Source organism: Scomber japonicus, chromosome 7 (assembly GCF_027409825.1).
Source record: "Scomber japonicus isolate fScoJap1 chromosome 7, fScoJap1.pri, whole genome shotgun sequence".
NCBI classification, from domain to species: domain Eukaryota; kingdom Metazoa; phylum Chordata; class Actinopteri; order Scombriformes; family Scombridae; genus Scomber; species Scomber japonicus.
In genome coordinates this window covers 16,637,739-16,652,293 of record NC_070584.1, presented here as the reverse complement: position 1 = coordinate 16,652,293, position 14,555 = coordinate 16,637,739, and the positions used below count along the sequence as shown (strand labels likewise).

The window sequence follows — 14,555 nt, the reverse complement described above, 5'->3', positions numbered from 1 at the left end:
TGGATTTAACAGTACACTATGGAACCATAAACTTAGCAGCACTGATGGACTACATGCTAACCAAATGGCACAGTCCATCCTATCAAAACATCTACTCATTCTCCAACTGGCATTAACAAAAGGACCAGTGCAGGAGATGAGAACTGAGACTAGATGGTGTTACGGTTTAAGAAGGCTGGATTGCTCAAGAGGCGTTTTGTGTGTAAAATAAATTACAAAAACTATTAGCTGAAGCAAAATCAGCAAATCAGATTCAGAAATAAGTAGGAGTTGTTTAGCTGAGAGGTAATGCTGGGACTGAAGGCATCTGAGGGTTGCTGTTGGCACATCAGCTGGTGGAAGACCGAGCGGCGGTGGGTTGGCTGGAATTTACTGGGGAGGAAAGACTGGGATCGAGCTAGAAGTTATAGTTTCAAACCACAGCAGGAAAGCTGTCAGGAGAGGCTACCTCTCTTGGCTCTCTTCTCAGAGATTAGACTCAGAGCGTTTGCAGTGTCCTTAAGCAATGCTTCAAAGATGCTGTCTGCCAGCTGCATCTTGACAAACAGCTCGTCCTCGTCGTAGTTGACCCACTGGGCCTCCTCCTCATGGAGTTCTTGTACCTGTGAGACAAACAGTGTCAGCTACTGTAGCCCAGTGACTAAAAATTAAAAATGTCATGACTGACAGGTGAAATTTCAATTTGAAATACATCTGTTATTCAGACATTAAGTAACAATTTCAGTTCAAATTTGTGCAAAAACACTTGGAGCTATATTGGACTTTTACATAATAGAAAGCACAGTTTATTCAGCCATTCATTTCTCCTTCACATAAACTGAGAGATCATTAAAGACTGTAATCCTCAATTAAAATGCCTCAACCATAAAACTTCTAAAATAATTTTATAGAACTGTTGTTGCCATCTAGTGGAAATAAAAACCCCATTTCTGATCTTATCCAAAAGGGGAAAAAATCAAAGGAAGTCGCTACAATTCCTGCACTTACCAGTATGTGATCGACTCTGTCCCGTTTCTTTCTGCCAAATTTAAGCATCTTCTGCCAGTCGGTCTTCTGACTGTGATCTTTTGTCAGACCGTACAATTTCAGTACTTCGGCTGAGATGAATTCCTAGTCAAAAAAGTAAAAAAAAAAAAAAAAAAAATTATATGTGTAAAAGGCATGACACTGCGTTTGAACTTGTGTGACTGCAGAGAACTTCGTTACTGCACTCCACTTTGCAAATGTGCTGATAACAAGGGTGAGGTTATGACAGAAACAAATTATGAGGTTGTTTTCTCTTTTAGTCACTGTAGCAGATAAGAAACTGACCACTGAAGGTTCTTTTGTATTCTAAAAATCTAGCTGACCTTTGGTATGGCAACTACATTTTTAGAATAGAGTATCTTGTTATCATTGGTTTTTCTCCTGTACTACTGTACCTGGATTTTGGTGATGTCTCCTGGTGTCTTGACTCTGTGGAAAAAGGAGGACTTGGCACGCCGTGGTTTGACCCACTGAGGCTGATCAGCATTGGGGTCTTCAGCATAGACGTCCTGAAGGATCTCCCATGTCAGGTCATACACAGCCTGGGAAGTGACAGAATAATTAAGATACAGGGGCTTAATTATATTAAAAGAGAATAAATGGAAAGTCGTACTAAAATAAATGGACAGCTTTAATGTTGCAGTACAGAAGTATCATGGTACAGCACATTCAATGGCACTAATCCAATGTTGGGTGAAAATAGATGTCAGCATTATTTGCATTCAAAGCATCTGACCAACTGAGGCAAACTCTGGAGCAGGAGTCAGTAACATGTGCATGATAGATATGAGTCAGAGGCAACTAACAGCTACGTAGTCTTGAAAAAAGATGCTCATCCTCAAGGCATCTGCTGAATAATGGAAAATCAGCTGGCTTTTAAACTCAGCAGATCCTCTCAGATTGAGTGCTGTTTTTAAGACTCCACTGCAAATCCTGTTACCAGTGGCTTAGAAACTACTGAAACATTGTGAGCTGATGTCTATGGTAGGGGGACAAAGAGAAAGTCAATCACATTTTCCTGGTTTGATTGTGGTATTAGGATACACATGATCATTTCTTTATTGGGATGTTGATATGATTGTCTTTACACAGATTTGTTTTGCAAGTTATTGTTTTCACCTTTCTGTAGCTGCAGATACATAGGGCCTCCTGGTCCTGGCTGGTGGCTTCTTTACCCAAATACTCTTGTGAAGGTGTGGGACAGGGCAGTTTTGCCAGTGTTGGTGCTCCCTCCTTCCCCAGGCCACAGCTCTCCCAGATCTCCTGAGTGGCAGCATGGACCATCTTCTCTACCTCTGTGGCTGAGTGGGGCACCACCATGGCAGGCTGCTCTGGTAGTTTAGGGGGCATGGGAAGAGGAAGCTCAGGTCTAGGCGGAGTCTTTACCTGCTGTTCCCCGCCTGATGATGAGATCAGCCCCCCCAGGGCTGTTCCTCCCAACTTCGCCTCTTCCTCTTCCTCTTCCTCTCTCTGTTTCTGTTTGAGCCTCTGCTGTTCCCTGCGGGAGCTGAGGCCAAAATCCTCATCAAACCAGTCCTGATCGTCACCCAGCTCATCTAGTAGTTCACGGCTCAGTTCCAGCTCCGCTAGCCGCTTGGCAAGCTCTTCTTGACCACTGGCTCCCAACACCGGACTCTCCTGTTGTGAAAGAAATACAGGAAAACTGTCAATTCTGTGCTTACTATTAATCTTAGATTTGATTCTTCCATAAATGTGAATATATGACATAACAAGCCTCAATTTATAATTTAGATCTAACATTTAAGAGTATTCTTTCTGTTTCAGATACAAAAGCTTCTTCAGCAAAGAGCACCTAATTCAATAAAATCTGTCAACATAACGTTGGACTTTGGCTGAACACAGCCCAAAAGCAAAGACTCTCCAGGTCAAATCAATAAATACTGTTATGGTGCTTTTCCACTATACAGTTCTAGCACTACTCGACTCGTTTTTTTTGCGTTTCCATTAGGGATAGTACCTGGTACCTTTTTAGTACCTGCTCTGCCGAGGTTCCAAGCGAGCCAAGTCGATACTAAATGTGACCTCAACAGACTGCTGGCCACTGATTGGCCAGGGAGTCACTGGAAGAGTCATGAGCCGTCCCACACAAGAATCAAAGCCGGCATTTTTAAATACCGGCAACAGCGTTACACCTATACGGCTCAATTTTCTTGCTTTGTGTGTGACAGAAAGCCACAACCAGCAGCAAGTACATGACAAGTACTATGACGACCCTGCCCACGTTGAGTAGGTTCTATAGTAATGGAAAAGGTTATTCCTGGTACAGTACCGAGTCAAGTCGAGCCTAGTAGTGCTAGAACTGTATAGTGGAAAAGCACCATTAGTCAACAACATCATAATGTCACAAAGAAAATTCCATAGTTCAATGACATACAGCATTATTAGTTTTTGCTGCCTAATAATGACAGTTCTATATATTTATATGATATTATGAAATATATAAGGCAAAACATTGGCATTTTAATTTTAGTAACATGTTAAAGACACGTTAATCTAAACTCACCGGTCGGTTACAAAGCTCTGGAGAAGAAAGTTCCTCTTTTTCTGCAGGTAGAAAGAAAGGCAGACCATCTTTTTGTTCCACTGAAGGGACCCATTCTTCTTCTTCTTTTTCAGCATTTTCAAAGAGGTCTCCATTTATCTGGTTGGCAGCTTCTATCTTCTGCTCTTTAGCCTTTTTAATCTGAGCAAACTGCTTAACCGTGTCTTTCACAAAGTTGTTAAGGAGCTGGTCTGCAAATGTATCCAGTGAAACCTTTTCTTTCTGCTCGGCCTTATCATCCCTGATATCTGTGGAAATGTCAGCAGGAGTTAAATGATGGTTGGAGTCTACATCTTTACTCTCGACAAGGTCAGTAATCTCCTTCTGACTCTGCTTCCCGGGACTGATCCGGTCTAAGTCCGAGATGAGGAGAGTGGTTGGCGCATCTTCAAAATTCAAAATTATGTCCCCGCTCTTTCCATTAGAAATCGGGTGCTTTGATTCTTTGTGATGCTGCGAATTGAGGTGGGATACGCCTTTCAGTGTGTGGTGGTGATTCGGGTGAACAGACTCATCCATAACCTTTTTATCTCCAAACCCAAAGTCCTTTTGAGAAGTTTGTCCGTTTTTAGTCTCCAGATTTCCTTGTCTTTGGGATTTGCCTTCGTCTGATTTACGCTTATCCCCACCTTTGTCTGACAGATCATCAAAGAATGAGTCCTCGTCCTCTGTGGTGTCTGCGTACGTCTCATATTTGTCTGGCAGGTGTGTGATCTTGTCAGGGGGAGCAAAGATACCGTGACACTCATCACATTCAAAGTACACCACCCCATCATATGTGCCATTGTTACTGCCTTCAGACTTATCCAATTCCACACCAGCCCAGAAGCCATTGGCAAAGCTGGTAGAACCTTTGAATCTCAGAGTGCCGGGTTGAACACCGCCGACAAGCACTCGGTCTCCAATGTTAAAACTTGGCATTTCATCTATAACAGGAGAGGGGGGGGTCTGCAAACAAGAGATGGGGGGTGAATGGCTAGAATTAAAGCTCTTGCTCTCTTGCTTTAAGTCTTCTGTCTGCTTATGAAGATCTAGAAGGTTTCCAGTTTGATGGCTAGAACCACTAGTCCCTGTATGGTGACTCAGTTCTTCAGTTATTGCCTCCTCTACCTCCTTATCTTGGTTGTCAAACGGCATAGCTCTGCTTGGAGAGTCCTTGATTTCAGTCGGGGAAACAGATATTGAAGAGGCTGGCTTGGGACTACGACACTCCTCCCTGAGCGATGAATCCACCGATGACTCAAAGTCATCATGATAGCCATCTGCCACGGGTGAAGAGGCCTCGGTGTCCTTTATGGGTGCCAACTCCTTTGAAGAGAAGGCATCTGAATGAATGGAACGGGAATGGTTACTGAATGAGGGGCTGACACTAGCATGCTGTGAGGTTTTGAGATCCACTGCAGCTGAATGTGACTTGTCAGAGGCAGTGATAGATTTTACATCTTCCTCTGATTCAGATGATTCCCGCGTCTTTAATTGTTTGTCTTGTTCTAAGCTAACAAATGGATGTTCTTTACTTATGGTTGGGGAGTCAAGTTTAGATGTAGAGAGATTCTCCCGGGAATCAAGTCGGTCTTCCTTTTCTAGTTTGAGAAGACGTTCAGAATGTTGATCCTCCAAATTGTGGCCGATTTCAACCTCCAGCTCTTCCTGAATGTCGGATCTCTGATCAGACACAAGGTCCTCATCCCCAGACTCTATTATCTGTGCATGAGCTTCCTTCGAGGAAGGTCTTAAAAGACCATCTGTGGATTGATGGCTTCTCAGTATTGAGCTCAGACCCTCTGGGCTGCCATGTACTGGGGTTGGAGTGACTGTTGGCGGATCTTCATCAGACAATTCTTCAGGCACTGAGGTGGATCTAACATAATCTGGTTGAGGACAGGCATCTATCACAGAAAGAGGATCACAATATTATTTATCAAATCTATCTCTTATCAAAACCCCAACATGAGTAAATATCCCGTATTTATTTGTTATGATGAGAATAAATTACTCACTGTGATCTAATGAAGCACTGATTTGTGTCCTTTTAGAGTCAGAGATTGTGCTGGTTTCAGACCTATGAAAGACATAATGGCTTTTAATTGAATCCACTCTATTTTAACTCATATTACAATTTAACATGTGTCAGCACCAGAGCACCATGTTTGCAACTGTTTTTGATACCTGTGTGCAGGTGGTTGAATACTGGACTGCTCCACTACTGAGGTGGACTCTCTGATCTGGGACTTGGTATCAGGTGTTGAGTCTGGCTCCTTGTTCAGTTCTGCCTTTGTTTTCTCAATGAAGTTGTTATAGTTCTAAAAAGAGATGACAAGAATAACAGTTAAGATACGTATGTATCTGATTATTCATGTATAAATGCAAACACACACACATAAACACAAAATGTACCACCTGGAGGCCCACATACTTACCTCCAGTTGTTTCAGTAGGCTGGCCTCTTGTGCCTTCAGGCGCTCCTTGTGCCTCTTCTTCTGCTCTTTCTTGAGCTGGTAGGCCATAGACTTCCGTTTTCTGAGTTCTTCCTTCAAGGCCGTGATACGACTCTCTATATCACTCTGGTCTGAAATGGGTTCTGAAAGCACATTTAGATATAAATCACAGTTAGAATGTGAAACCAGTGCCAGGCCTCTGTGATTAGCAAAGGGTAATCCAACTTTGTGCCCATTCAAACTCAAACCCAATTCTTTGGGGATTAGTGTATATTTTCTTTACTAAGAATGTGTAAAGTTCACTTTTACGCACGTTGCTTTGGCTTGTGCACAATGAACAAACAGTATGAGTATTACAAAGATTAGAATTGCAGACAGAAGTGACAAAATTGGAATAAACTACTTGGTTGTGTGCAAAGGATTGAACAGTGGCCTGAAAATGAACAAACCACTCAGTTTCAGTACTGGGGCAGTAAAATTGTCTTTGCTTGAGCGGTAACAAAGTGCAATGTAAAGTGTTGTCTCCTATCACACAGCAAAGCAGGTTAGGTATCAGGGAAGTGCTTGCATAATGTATTACTGGCAGCATCACATTATGCCTGACTACACAGTGCCAGCTATACAGCTGCATTATGTCCACTCTTCTCTGATGAACTATCAGGAACTATCAAAAATATTACATATTCAGTGTGTGTGTGTGTGTGTGTGTGTGTGTGTGTGTGTGTGTGTGTGTGTGTGTGTGTGTGTGTGTGTGTGTGTGTGTGTGTGTGTGTGTGTGTGTGTGTGTGTGTGTGTGAGAGAGAGTGAGAGTGATAGATAGAGAGAGAGAGAGTGAGAGTGTTAGGGTTTTGGGAAACTTACCACTCTGCATGGCCATAGGGGTGTCAGTGGGCTGAATTCGGGTCTGGTTGGGGGTCCGGGAGGAGGAGCGAAGCTGCATCTTGGCTTTCCTGCTGCCATCCGAAGGAGGGAGAGCAGGGCTGTGGCTGACTCTGCATGGAGAAGCCTGGAGAGACCAAACAGGAGGAGGAGGAGGCGGATGAAGAAGGATTATTACTTCAGGCTATGATGACCACACTTCATAATGGACTGACCATAGAGTAATGCTTGGATTGATACATGTAAGAAATGCATAGCTGCCCCTTGCTTGTCCCTCATAGAATATTGTAGAATAAGTGCAACAACAATAAATAATTTATTCTCTGAACTTTAATATTCAAACTAGCAAAGTTCTGTGTATTTCAATAGCTTAGTGGCTACAAATTCCCTCAAAAGCTACAGAATTCTTTGTGTCGAATTTGGCCACAACCTTTTTAGGAAATGAAACATTACTCTCTCTATGAAAACAGTTCTGGAGTAACTATAGATGAGCTCAAAATTAACAGAAGCTTTTATCAAAGAGATTAGTCTAAACATTGAAATACAAAAGGAAAACCACATTTACCACTACACTGGGTGAAGCTGACGTGAAGTCCTGGCTGTAATTTGCAGGGCTGTTCTGGGTGGATGCAAAAGGTGTTTCAGGGACCGAGACAGGCTGTGCTGAAGATGGGCTTCTTGATTGTTGGGACCCCTGTCCCTCTGTGTGTATGCTGGACTCAGGTGTCAATGAGGGGGTGTCAACCTCACTCAAATACTCTGAAAATAAAGCATCAACTCATCTTTACTTGTTTACATTGATTTTGATTCCAACACCATTAGTTGGGTCCCACATTTCATTTAATAAATACTTTCTATACTTCTTTTGACTTCAAACCTCTTAAAAAGCTAGACATTTATTTGAAACTAAAACATTTTTGTAACTTCACCTTTTTCACTGTCAGTTCTTGGTTCTGAGTTTCGGTGGTGACTGCTGGCACTAGTATCAGAGATCTCCTTTTTCTGACTCTCTGACACAGCACGATCTTTGTCCCAGACAGCCAAGGCTTCCTTTTCAATCCTGCGGACCTCTGCCTCCTCCTGGTCAAGCCGCTGTTTCCACTGTAGCAGCTCCTCAGCATGGTGACGCCTCTGCATCAGCTGCTGCTCTCGTTTTGTCAGGAACCTGAGGAGCAGGATGGTAATGCAGGAAAAGAGGATGGTGTGGAAGAAGAGATGGTGAGGTGAAGAGATTAAGAAAAGAGTAACGACAGGAAGAAGATGGGTGGTGGTGGTGGTGAGGGACCAGGAATGTAGGTAGTGATGAGGGAGAGAAGAGAGAAGACGACGTTTAGCATAAAAGAATGATTAAAAATAATCTTGCAAAAGCAAGCAGACCCAGATCACCTGGACATTCAGTATTCACTGCAAACTCACCTCAAACTTCTGTCCACCACACACACCCCCCCGCCCCCCCAGCCATGCTTTAATTATTCCTTTCACTACATTAATTATCCAAATATAGTGTACAAGCACCCATCAAATTAAAAAAGGGGATGAAATGTCACTCATGACAGAAGAACAGTGGGAAAATAACAGTGAGAACATCAGATCCATGCATCATACTGAGACCCAGGGGTTGAATGTTGAATAGGTACAGTCACACAAACAAACATATGTATCAGTTTCAAGAGGCCCTTAAGGACAAACACTTAAGTCTTTAATCGTCTCTTTAGTATGACCTCTTCCATTTGATGTAAACCCCCATTCAACGACAATAATGAGACTGAAATGTAAGACAGCAGTTGTTTTGTCAGCCTAACAGAATTTGTTTGACTTCAACGTCCAATACCTACTTTGGGGTACTATTACATACAGTACCAGTCAAAAGTTTGCGAATGAGATGGTGTGTCTAAACTTTTGACTGGTACTGTGCATATCCCTACAGACATCTATCAAATAAAGTGCAGTCAGGTAGAGCTGTTCTGAATGTGGTCTCCCACAGCTATGGGTGCCATTACAGTGCAGTATTATTTAGCCTTGATCTAATTTAGAGGCCTTTCTCTTGACCTAATGCATACTGATGACAGATCAGATACTGAAGAACCAGGCTGAGGGGTTCTTTTAGTGCCTTCCCAAACTCTATTACAGCCAATGGCCATCTGTACTTATTATCCCATCCAATGCAACAGTTACCTAATAAAGAGGGCTAGTTAAGATTTACTGAGCTCATTAAAGAGATAGACCACTCTATCTCTGCCCTATTCTCTGTAAAAGAAACAGAGTATTTTACTTCCATGTCATAGTGTGGTTTCATCTCAAAACATTTTGTATCAATGACAGGGCTGGAGCTGAGCAGCCACAGTATGACGATGACATTGAGGGGAGATGCACTGCAACTTAATCATTCATTCCAAGAGGCAAGGAAGAAAGAGGGGAATAGTCACAAATTAAACACCACGGAAATTAGCGAAATCTCAGGATTGAGACTGAGATTTCCATCCAATAAGGAAGGCTCTTATTAAAATAAACATAACCTTTGACCTTCACAAAATAGTATCAGAGTCTATTTCACCTCCAGTTTTATAAATGTGACCATTTTTTTCATTTCTGTTCTTGTCTAAAAAGGGCTACACAACCAGTGTGTGTTAATGCTTACACTAGTGGTAAAACCATTAAAAAGTAACATAAATACAAATTTTGAAAGTGATTTTGTCAAAAGGTTAGCTTATTTCAGCAAGGCAGCTTTCCTTTGGTACTCTCAAACTCCTCCCCCATACTCCTGCAAATGAAAAAACCTCAAAACCTGACAGAGAACCCAAACAAACCAACACATCCTATCATCATTCACTGTCCCACCCCTGCAAAGTCCCAGTACCAGTGGATGAGCACAAGCATGTTCCAATACAGTGTAGGGTGAGGCGGGGCAGGGCAGGGTTAGGTTTAGGTGCGGTGGGGTAGAGGTAGAGAGCACTGTACAGTACCTGACCAACTGGTTGTAGATAAAGAGCTGGAATTTAGGGTGAAGGTTGGGAAGACAGACACTGAGGGAGGCCCAGTGATGGGCCGTGAACACAGAGAAGAAGTAGTGGACAGGAGAACAATGTCTACAACACACAAACATGTAACACACAAAGTCAAATGGATCACAGACGTCACACACAAAGTGAGGGGAAAAACACAATAAAAACAGAGGGAGAAAACAAGTAGAGAGAAAGGGAGAGACAAGAGCCATATGAGCAAATGTGTTTTTATTGCAGTGTGTCAGGTTTATGTTAGAAAATGGTTACTTTTAAATGTTCTGGGACATGCATTCATTGTAACAGTCCCTTAATTAACATTTAAACTAGTGTGTGGGCATGAAATGGAGATTAGATGGGGATATGATCACTGTCAAGCCTGCTTGTGGATAAGGTTAAATGTTAGATTTGTTAATAGGTGATGCATAAACAAGTTACAGTGAGAGATGACAATTGTGACAAAACATGATTAGATCTTTGTTAGTGTCATGTCAAACTGAATATATAATATACACTGCCTGGCCAAAAAAAGTTGCCACCAAAAAAAAAAAAAAAGTCACACACTCTAATATTTCATTGGACCGCCTTTAGCTTTGATTACGGCACGCATTCACTGTGTCATTGTTTCGATAAGCTTCTGCAATGTCAAAAGATTTATTTCCATCCAGTGTTGCATTAATTTTTCACTAAGATCTTGTATTGATGATGGGAGAGTCGAACCACTGCGCAAAGCCTTCTCCAGTTCATCCCAAAGATTCTCAATGGGGTTAAGGTCTGGACTCTGTGGTGAACAAGCCATGTCTGAAAATGATGTCTCATGCTCCCTGAACCACTCTTTCACAATTTAAGCCAGATGAATCCTGGCATTGTCATCTTGGAATATGCCCGTGCCATCAGGGAAGAAAAAATCCATTGATGGAATAACCTGGTCATTCAGTATATTCAGGTAGATGACAATGCCATGATTCATCGGGCTCAAATTGTGAAAGAGTGGTTCATATTGATATTGCAGAAGCTTATTGAAACAATGTCACAGCGAATGCGTGCCGTAATCAAAGCTAAAGGCGGGCCAACGAAAAGTGTGTGTGACCTTTTTTTTGGTGGCGACTTTTTTTTTGGCCAGGCAGTGTATAATAACTTTGGCTATGATCAACAGCAGGACAGGGAAGGGAGGGAAGGGAAGAGATAGCTGGTATTTAGTTAAAAAGGATCATGGCAAGCAAGGAATCCAATAAATGCATGATCAGACACAATATGTGAGCAGTTTCATGTTTTAGTTACATGATCTAATCCTAACCTATTAAAATTAACCGGCAGAGAACCAAGTCAAAATTGTGTTGCTAATTGTGTAAATTCAAACAAATCTAGACCTAAAAATTGCTTAACCACTACCATGAAAGACTGGCCTGTGATTTATAGCCAATATAAAAATCCTAAACCTCAGAACAATTAACCCACTTGTTACAGGCGGCCGGTCACAAGAGGCTCTACAATCATCTGACCAAAGCTGTTAGCTAAATCTAAAACCTTGGATTCTCAGGACTTAGAGCAACTCCAAGCCCAACAAGAGGAAGTGGGAGTAATAAAAATGATAGAATGCAGAACCTGTTTGTCTTATCTGGAAATGAATCGTGCTGCTGTCATTGAAAGTTACAGTAATATGATTACACAATTACTTAAATACTGTTCAACGTCGTCTGATGTTCCTCATTTCCCATATTAGTTTAACTTCAACACTTCAACAGATAACTATTCAAACAGATCTTCCTACATATTATTGTTATAGGTAGTACAAATCTATTTAAGGTGGGGGGGTATTGTAGCACAGTGTTAATGCTTGTCTCATCTAGAGGGAGAAGGCCCATCTTCACATCCACATACTCACAGCACTTTAGACAGCAAGAGAAATATGCCATGCACTGATATTACTGTTAGTTTATTAGATTAGTTGTTAGTTAAAGTTTCTATGTGTAGAGTAAGAAAATGTCTGTCTTTCGTGACTTGTGTCCATAGAATGAATGAGAAGAAAATAAGTGTTAACCTGTAGAGCAGTGTTATGCTATAAAATAGTATTAGTGAACAGACAGAAGCACATACTATGTGTTAAATGACTCCGATTGTAATCAGGGGCCAAAAATAAAATAAATAGGGAAAAGCAAAATATTAAAAAGCATGAAAGAATCAAATCCAAATAGAAAGGCAGTGGGACAAAACTACAGCAAGCACTTAAAAACAGATAAGGAAGCATGATTTCTGTCACTTGGAAAAACTGACAGTAAGCCGCAAGAACCTTGTAAATATATGAAGAATAATTTAATGTCTTTACTTTTCATCCATATGAGAGCGCATCTTCTTGAGCTTCTGCATGATGCTGCTTGTCTCACTTCCTGAGATGGAGAGCGAGGGAGAGGGGCTGCGGACATCATCGGAGCGCATCATGTTGGAGGAGGCTGCCTTTGCCACAGGGATTTCTGATGCTGGAGTCTCCTGGAGGATGGATGACATGCAGACAAGCCAATAATTAGTAAAGCTAATAAAAATAAAAGCTTACGGAAGTAAATGGCAACATGCTCGACAATCATGTGCATGTTTTCAAACTGCTTAAAATCTATCTGTTGTGAAGGTTGCACTACTTACAGATGGCACTTCACCCCCAGCACACTTGAGACGCTCCTTCAGTCTCAGTGTAGAATTTCTCATCCGCTCAATCTCCTCCTGCTGCTTTAGTAACAGCTGCCTTTCTTTTCTTGCTGCTTTGTTGGCCTCCTGAAGCCGCTTGATCTCAGCCTGAAAGACAAATTTAAAAAAATATACATGCACAATAATGAGGTTCCAAACACCAGTGTGGTGGTGTAACATTATTACTTATTATGCAAGAATGGTTTTGCCATCAAGTTACACAGATTGGTTGAAATCACGGTATACTCTCAAGCTCAACTGTCACTTAACTGCATCATGTTTCTAACCACATACCTGCTCCTGCTGTAGTTTCATCAGAAGGCCCCTCTGCTTCTTCCTAAGAGGTGGCATTTTGTCATCCTCCCCCTTGTCCCTCAGCCTCTTTTTCTGGTGCTCAAGCCAAGCCAACTCAGTCCTCGTTTTTTCCTTGAGAGCTTTCTGGCGAAGATGCAGCAGAGAGCTCTGATGCTGCAGTCTCACCTCCTCGTCCTTCATGTACTGACGCACCATGTCCATGGTGAACTGGGAAAAACTGTCCTGTCCACCAGAGAAGGCAATACTCGCATCCTAAGATTGCAGGAAAACATAGGTGTAAAGACGGAGGTTAAATTTAGGTGATCAACAGCAAGTGATGAGTTAAAGAGAAGAGGAATTAAAGGGGGAGCCAAGTAAAATATGTAACAAGCAAGGTAATTGTGTATGACATGACAAAAGAGGGACGAAACCCCAGGCACAATGAGGAACATCCAGTTGACACTTTTGAGGGGATAAATGGTATAACTGGTATAACTATAATACATTTGTATGACTCTACTGCCCTCTCACCTTTAAGGTACTGTGTACCCCAGGAACCAATGTCGTGTTGTGATTTGCACCATCGTCCTCTGATTCTTCATGGTGGCGGGGCTTCTTCTCCAAAGTCCCACGGCGGTGTGCCTCAGATGGCAGCAGAGAACGGAAGGAGCGCTCCTCTATCTCATCTTCCGTCATGGACTCATCAAACTTGAGAGAGTATTCTGTGGCAACTGATGTACTGTCACCTGGAGAGCCATAAATAAGTTAAGCTCAGTGCACAATATAAACTAAAAGCCACCTATGTAGGAAGGTGGCTAGCTACCATATGCCAGCCCTTGATTGTTGCATTAAAACGCTACAACGCTACATTAAGGGAAATATTTGAGTATTTACACATCTAAACTTGCCTGCTTGCCACCATTTACCTTTCTCATCCACGACAGAAGGGATGCTCTCACTGCAGAGCGAGTCATTAGCTGCTGCAGGAACTTCTTCCTCGATGGAACTGCTGCCTGCTTCTCTCTCTGTTCTCTCCTCACCTGTCCCCTTCCTCCATTTTAACTCTGCCGCCTCTCTTTTCATCCGCTCTGTATGGTCTGAAGACACAAGCGACGGGCTATGGTGACTACTAGAGTCTGCTCCACTGAAGAAAGGGGAAAAAGACAGTTTTAGTCTTATGTATTCCTCTTTCACAAATCCACTAGAACAAAGTGAAACCAGTGCTACATGAGAGGCCTGTCTGGTACCTGAGGTTGGGTCTTCTGAAGGACAGAGAGTCAGAGTGACTGAGGCTATTAAGTGAAGACAGTGGTTCCTCTGGCTTGGTCATTCTGCTTGACTCCTGACTCTGGAAGCTGAGAGTAAAGCAGAAGGGATTTATTATACATTTAGAAGAGATATTAATCTAAAGCATATAGGTTGTGTGTCTGATGGATCATGACACTATCTGGTTACAAAAGTAAGGCCTAGAGATGTTAAACACAGCTTTTTTTAAAGCATTAGTTCACCTGTCAGAATCAGATTTGTCATGTTGTTGCTCTGTGTAGAAGCTCTGCTTTTCTTCCTGTTGGTCCTGGTTCAATGTGGAGGAATCAGTGGCAACAGGAGGGACAGTCAAAGCTCCTGCTATCTGCGACTGAACCAGTTCTGTCATCTGAAAGACAAGAACACAATATA

General features: G+C 42.2%; 1 protein-coding gene across 1 annotated transcript in view; it reads right to left on the bottom strand.

Moving 5' to 3' along the window:
• Positions 1 to 18: 18 nt before the first annotated feature.
• The window catches only part of cep350 (centrosomal protein 350), a 33,010-nt gene continuing 18,473 nt past the window's right edge, over positions 19 to 14,555 (bottom strand). The window contains exons 20-37 of the mRNA XM_053322410.1: positions 14,387 to 14,532; positions 14,126 to 14,233; positions 13,805 to 14,022; positions 13,410 to 13,624; positions 12,879 to 13,151; positions 12,543 to 12,692; positions 12,232 to 12,392; positions 7,836 to 8,071; positions 7,472 to 7,665; positions 6,889 to 7,033; positions 6,010 to 6,170; positions 5,759 to 5,892; positions 5,590 to 5,651; positions 3,551 to 5,478; positions 2,146 to 2,664; positions 1,422 to 1,568; positions 988 to 1,110; positions 19 to 602 (exon numbers count right to left, since the gene is read on the bottom strand). Coding sequence (XP_053178385.1) covers positions 435 to 602; positions 988 to 1,110; positions 1,422 to 1,568; positions 2,146 to 2,664; positions 3,551 to 5,478; positions 5,590 to 5,651; positions 5,759 to 5,892; positions 6,010 to 6,170; positions 6,889 to 7,033; positions 7,472 to 7,665; positions 7,836 to 8,071; positions 12,232 to 12,392; positions 12,543 to 12,692; positions 12,879 to 13,151; positions 13,410 to 13,624; positions 13,805 to 14,022; positions 14,126 to 14,233; positions 14,387 to 14,532 — 5,088 coding nt within the window. The 3' untranslated portion in view covers positions 19 to 434. The remainder of the gene's footprint in view (positions 603 to 987; positions 1,111 to 1,421; positions 1,569 to 2,145; positions 2,665 to 3,550; positions 5,479 to 5,589; positions 5,652 to 5,758; positions 5,893 to 6,009; positions 6,171 to 6,888; positions 7,034 to 7,471; positions 7,666 to 7,835; positions 8,072 to 12,231; positions 12,393 to 12,542; positions 12,693 to 12,878; positions 13,152 to 13,409; positions 13,625 to 13,804; positions 14,023 to 14,125; positions 14,234 to 14,386; positions 14,533 to 14,555) is intronic.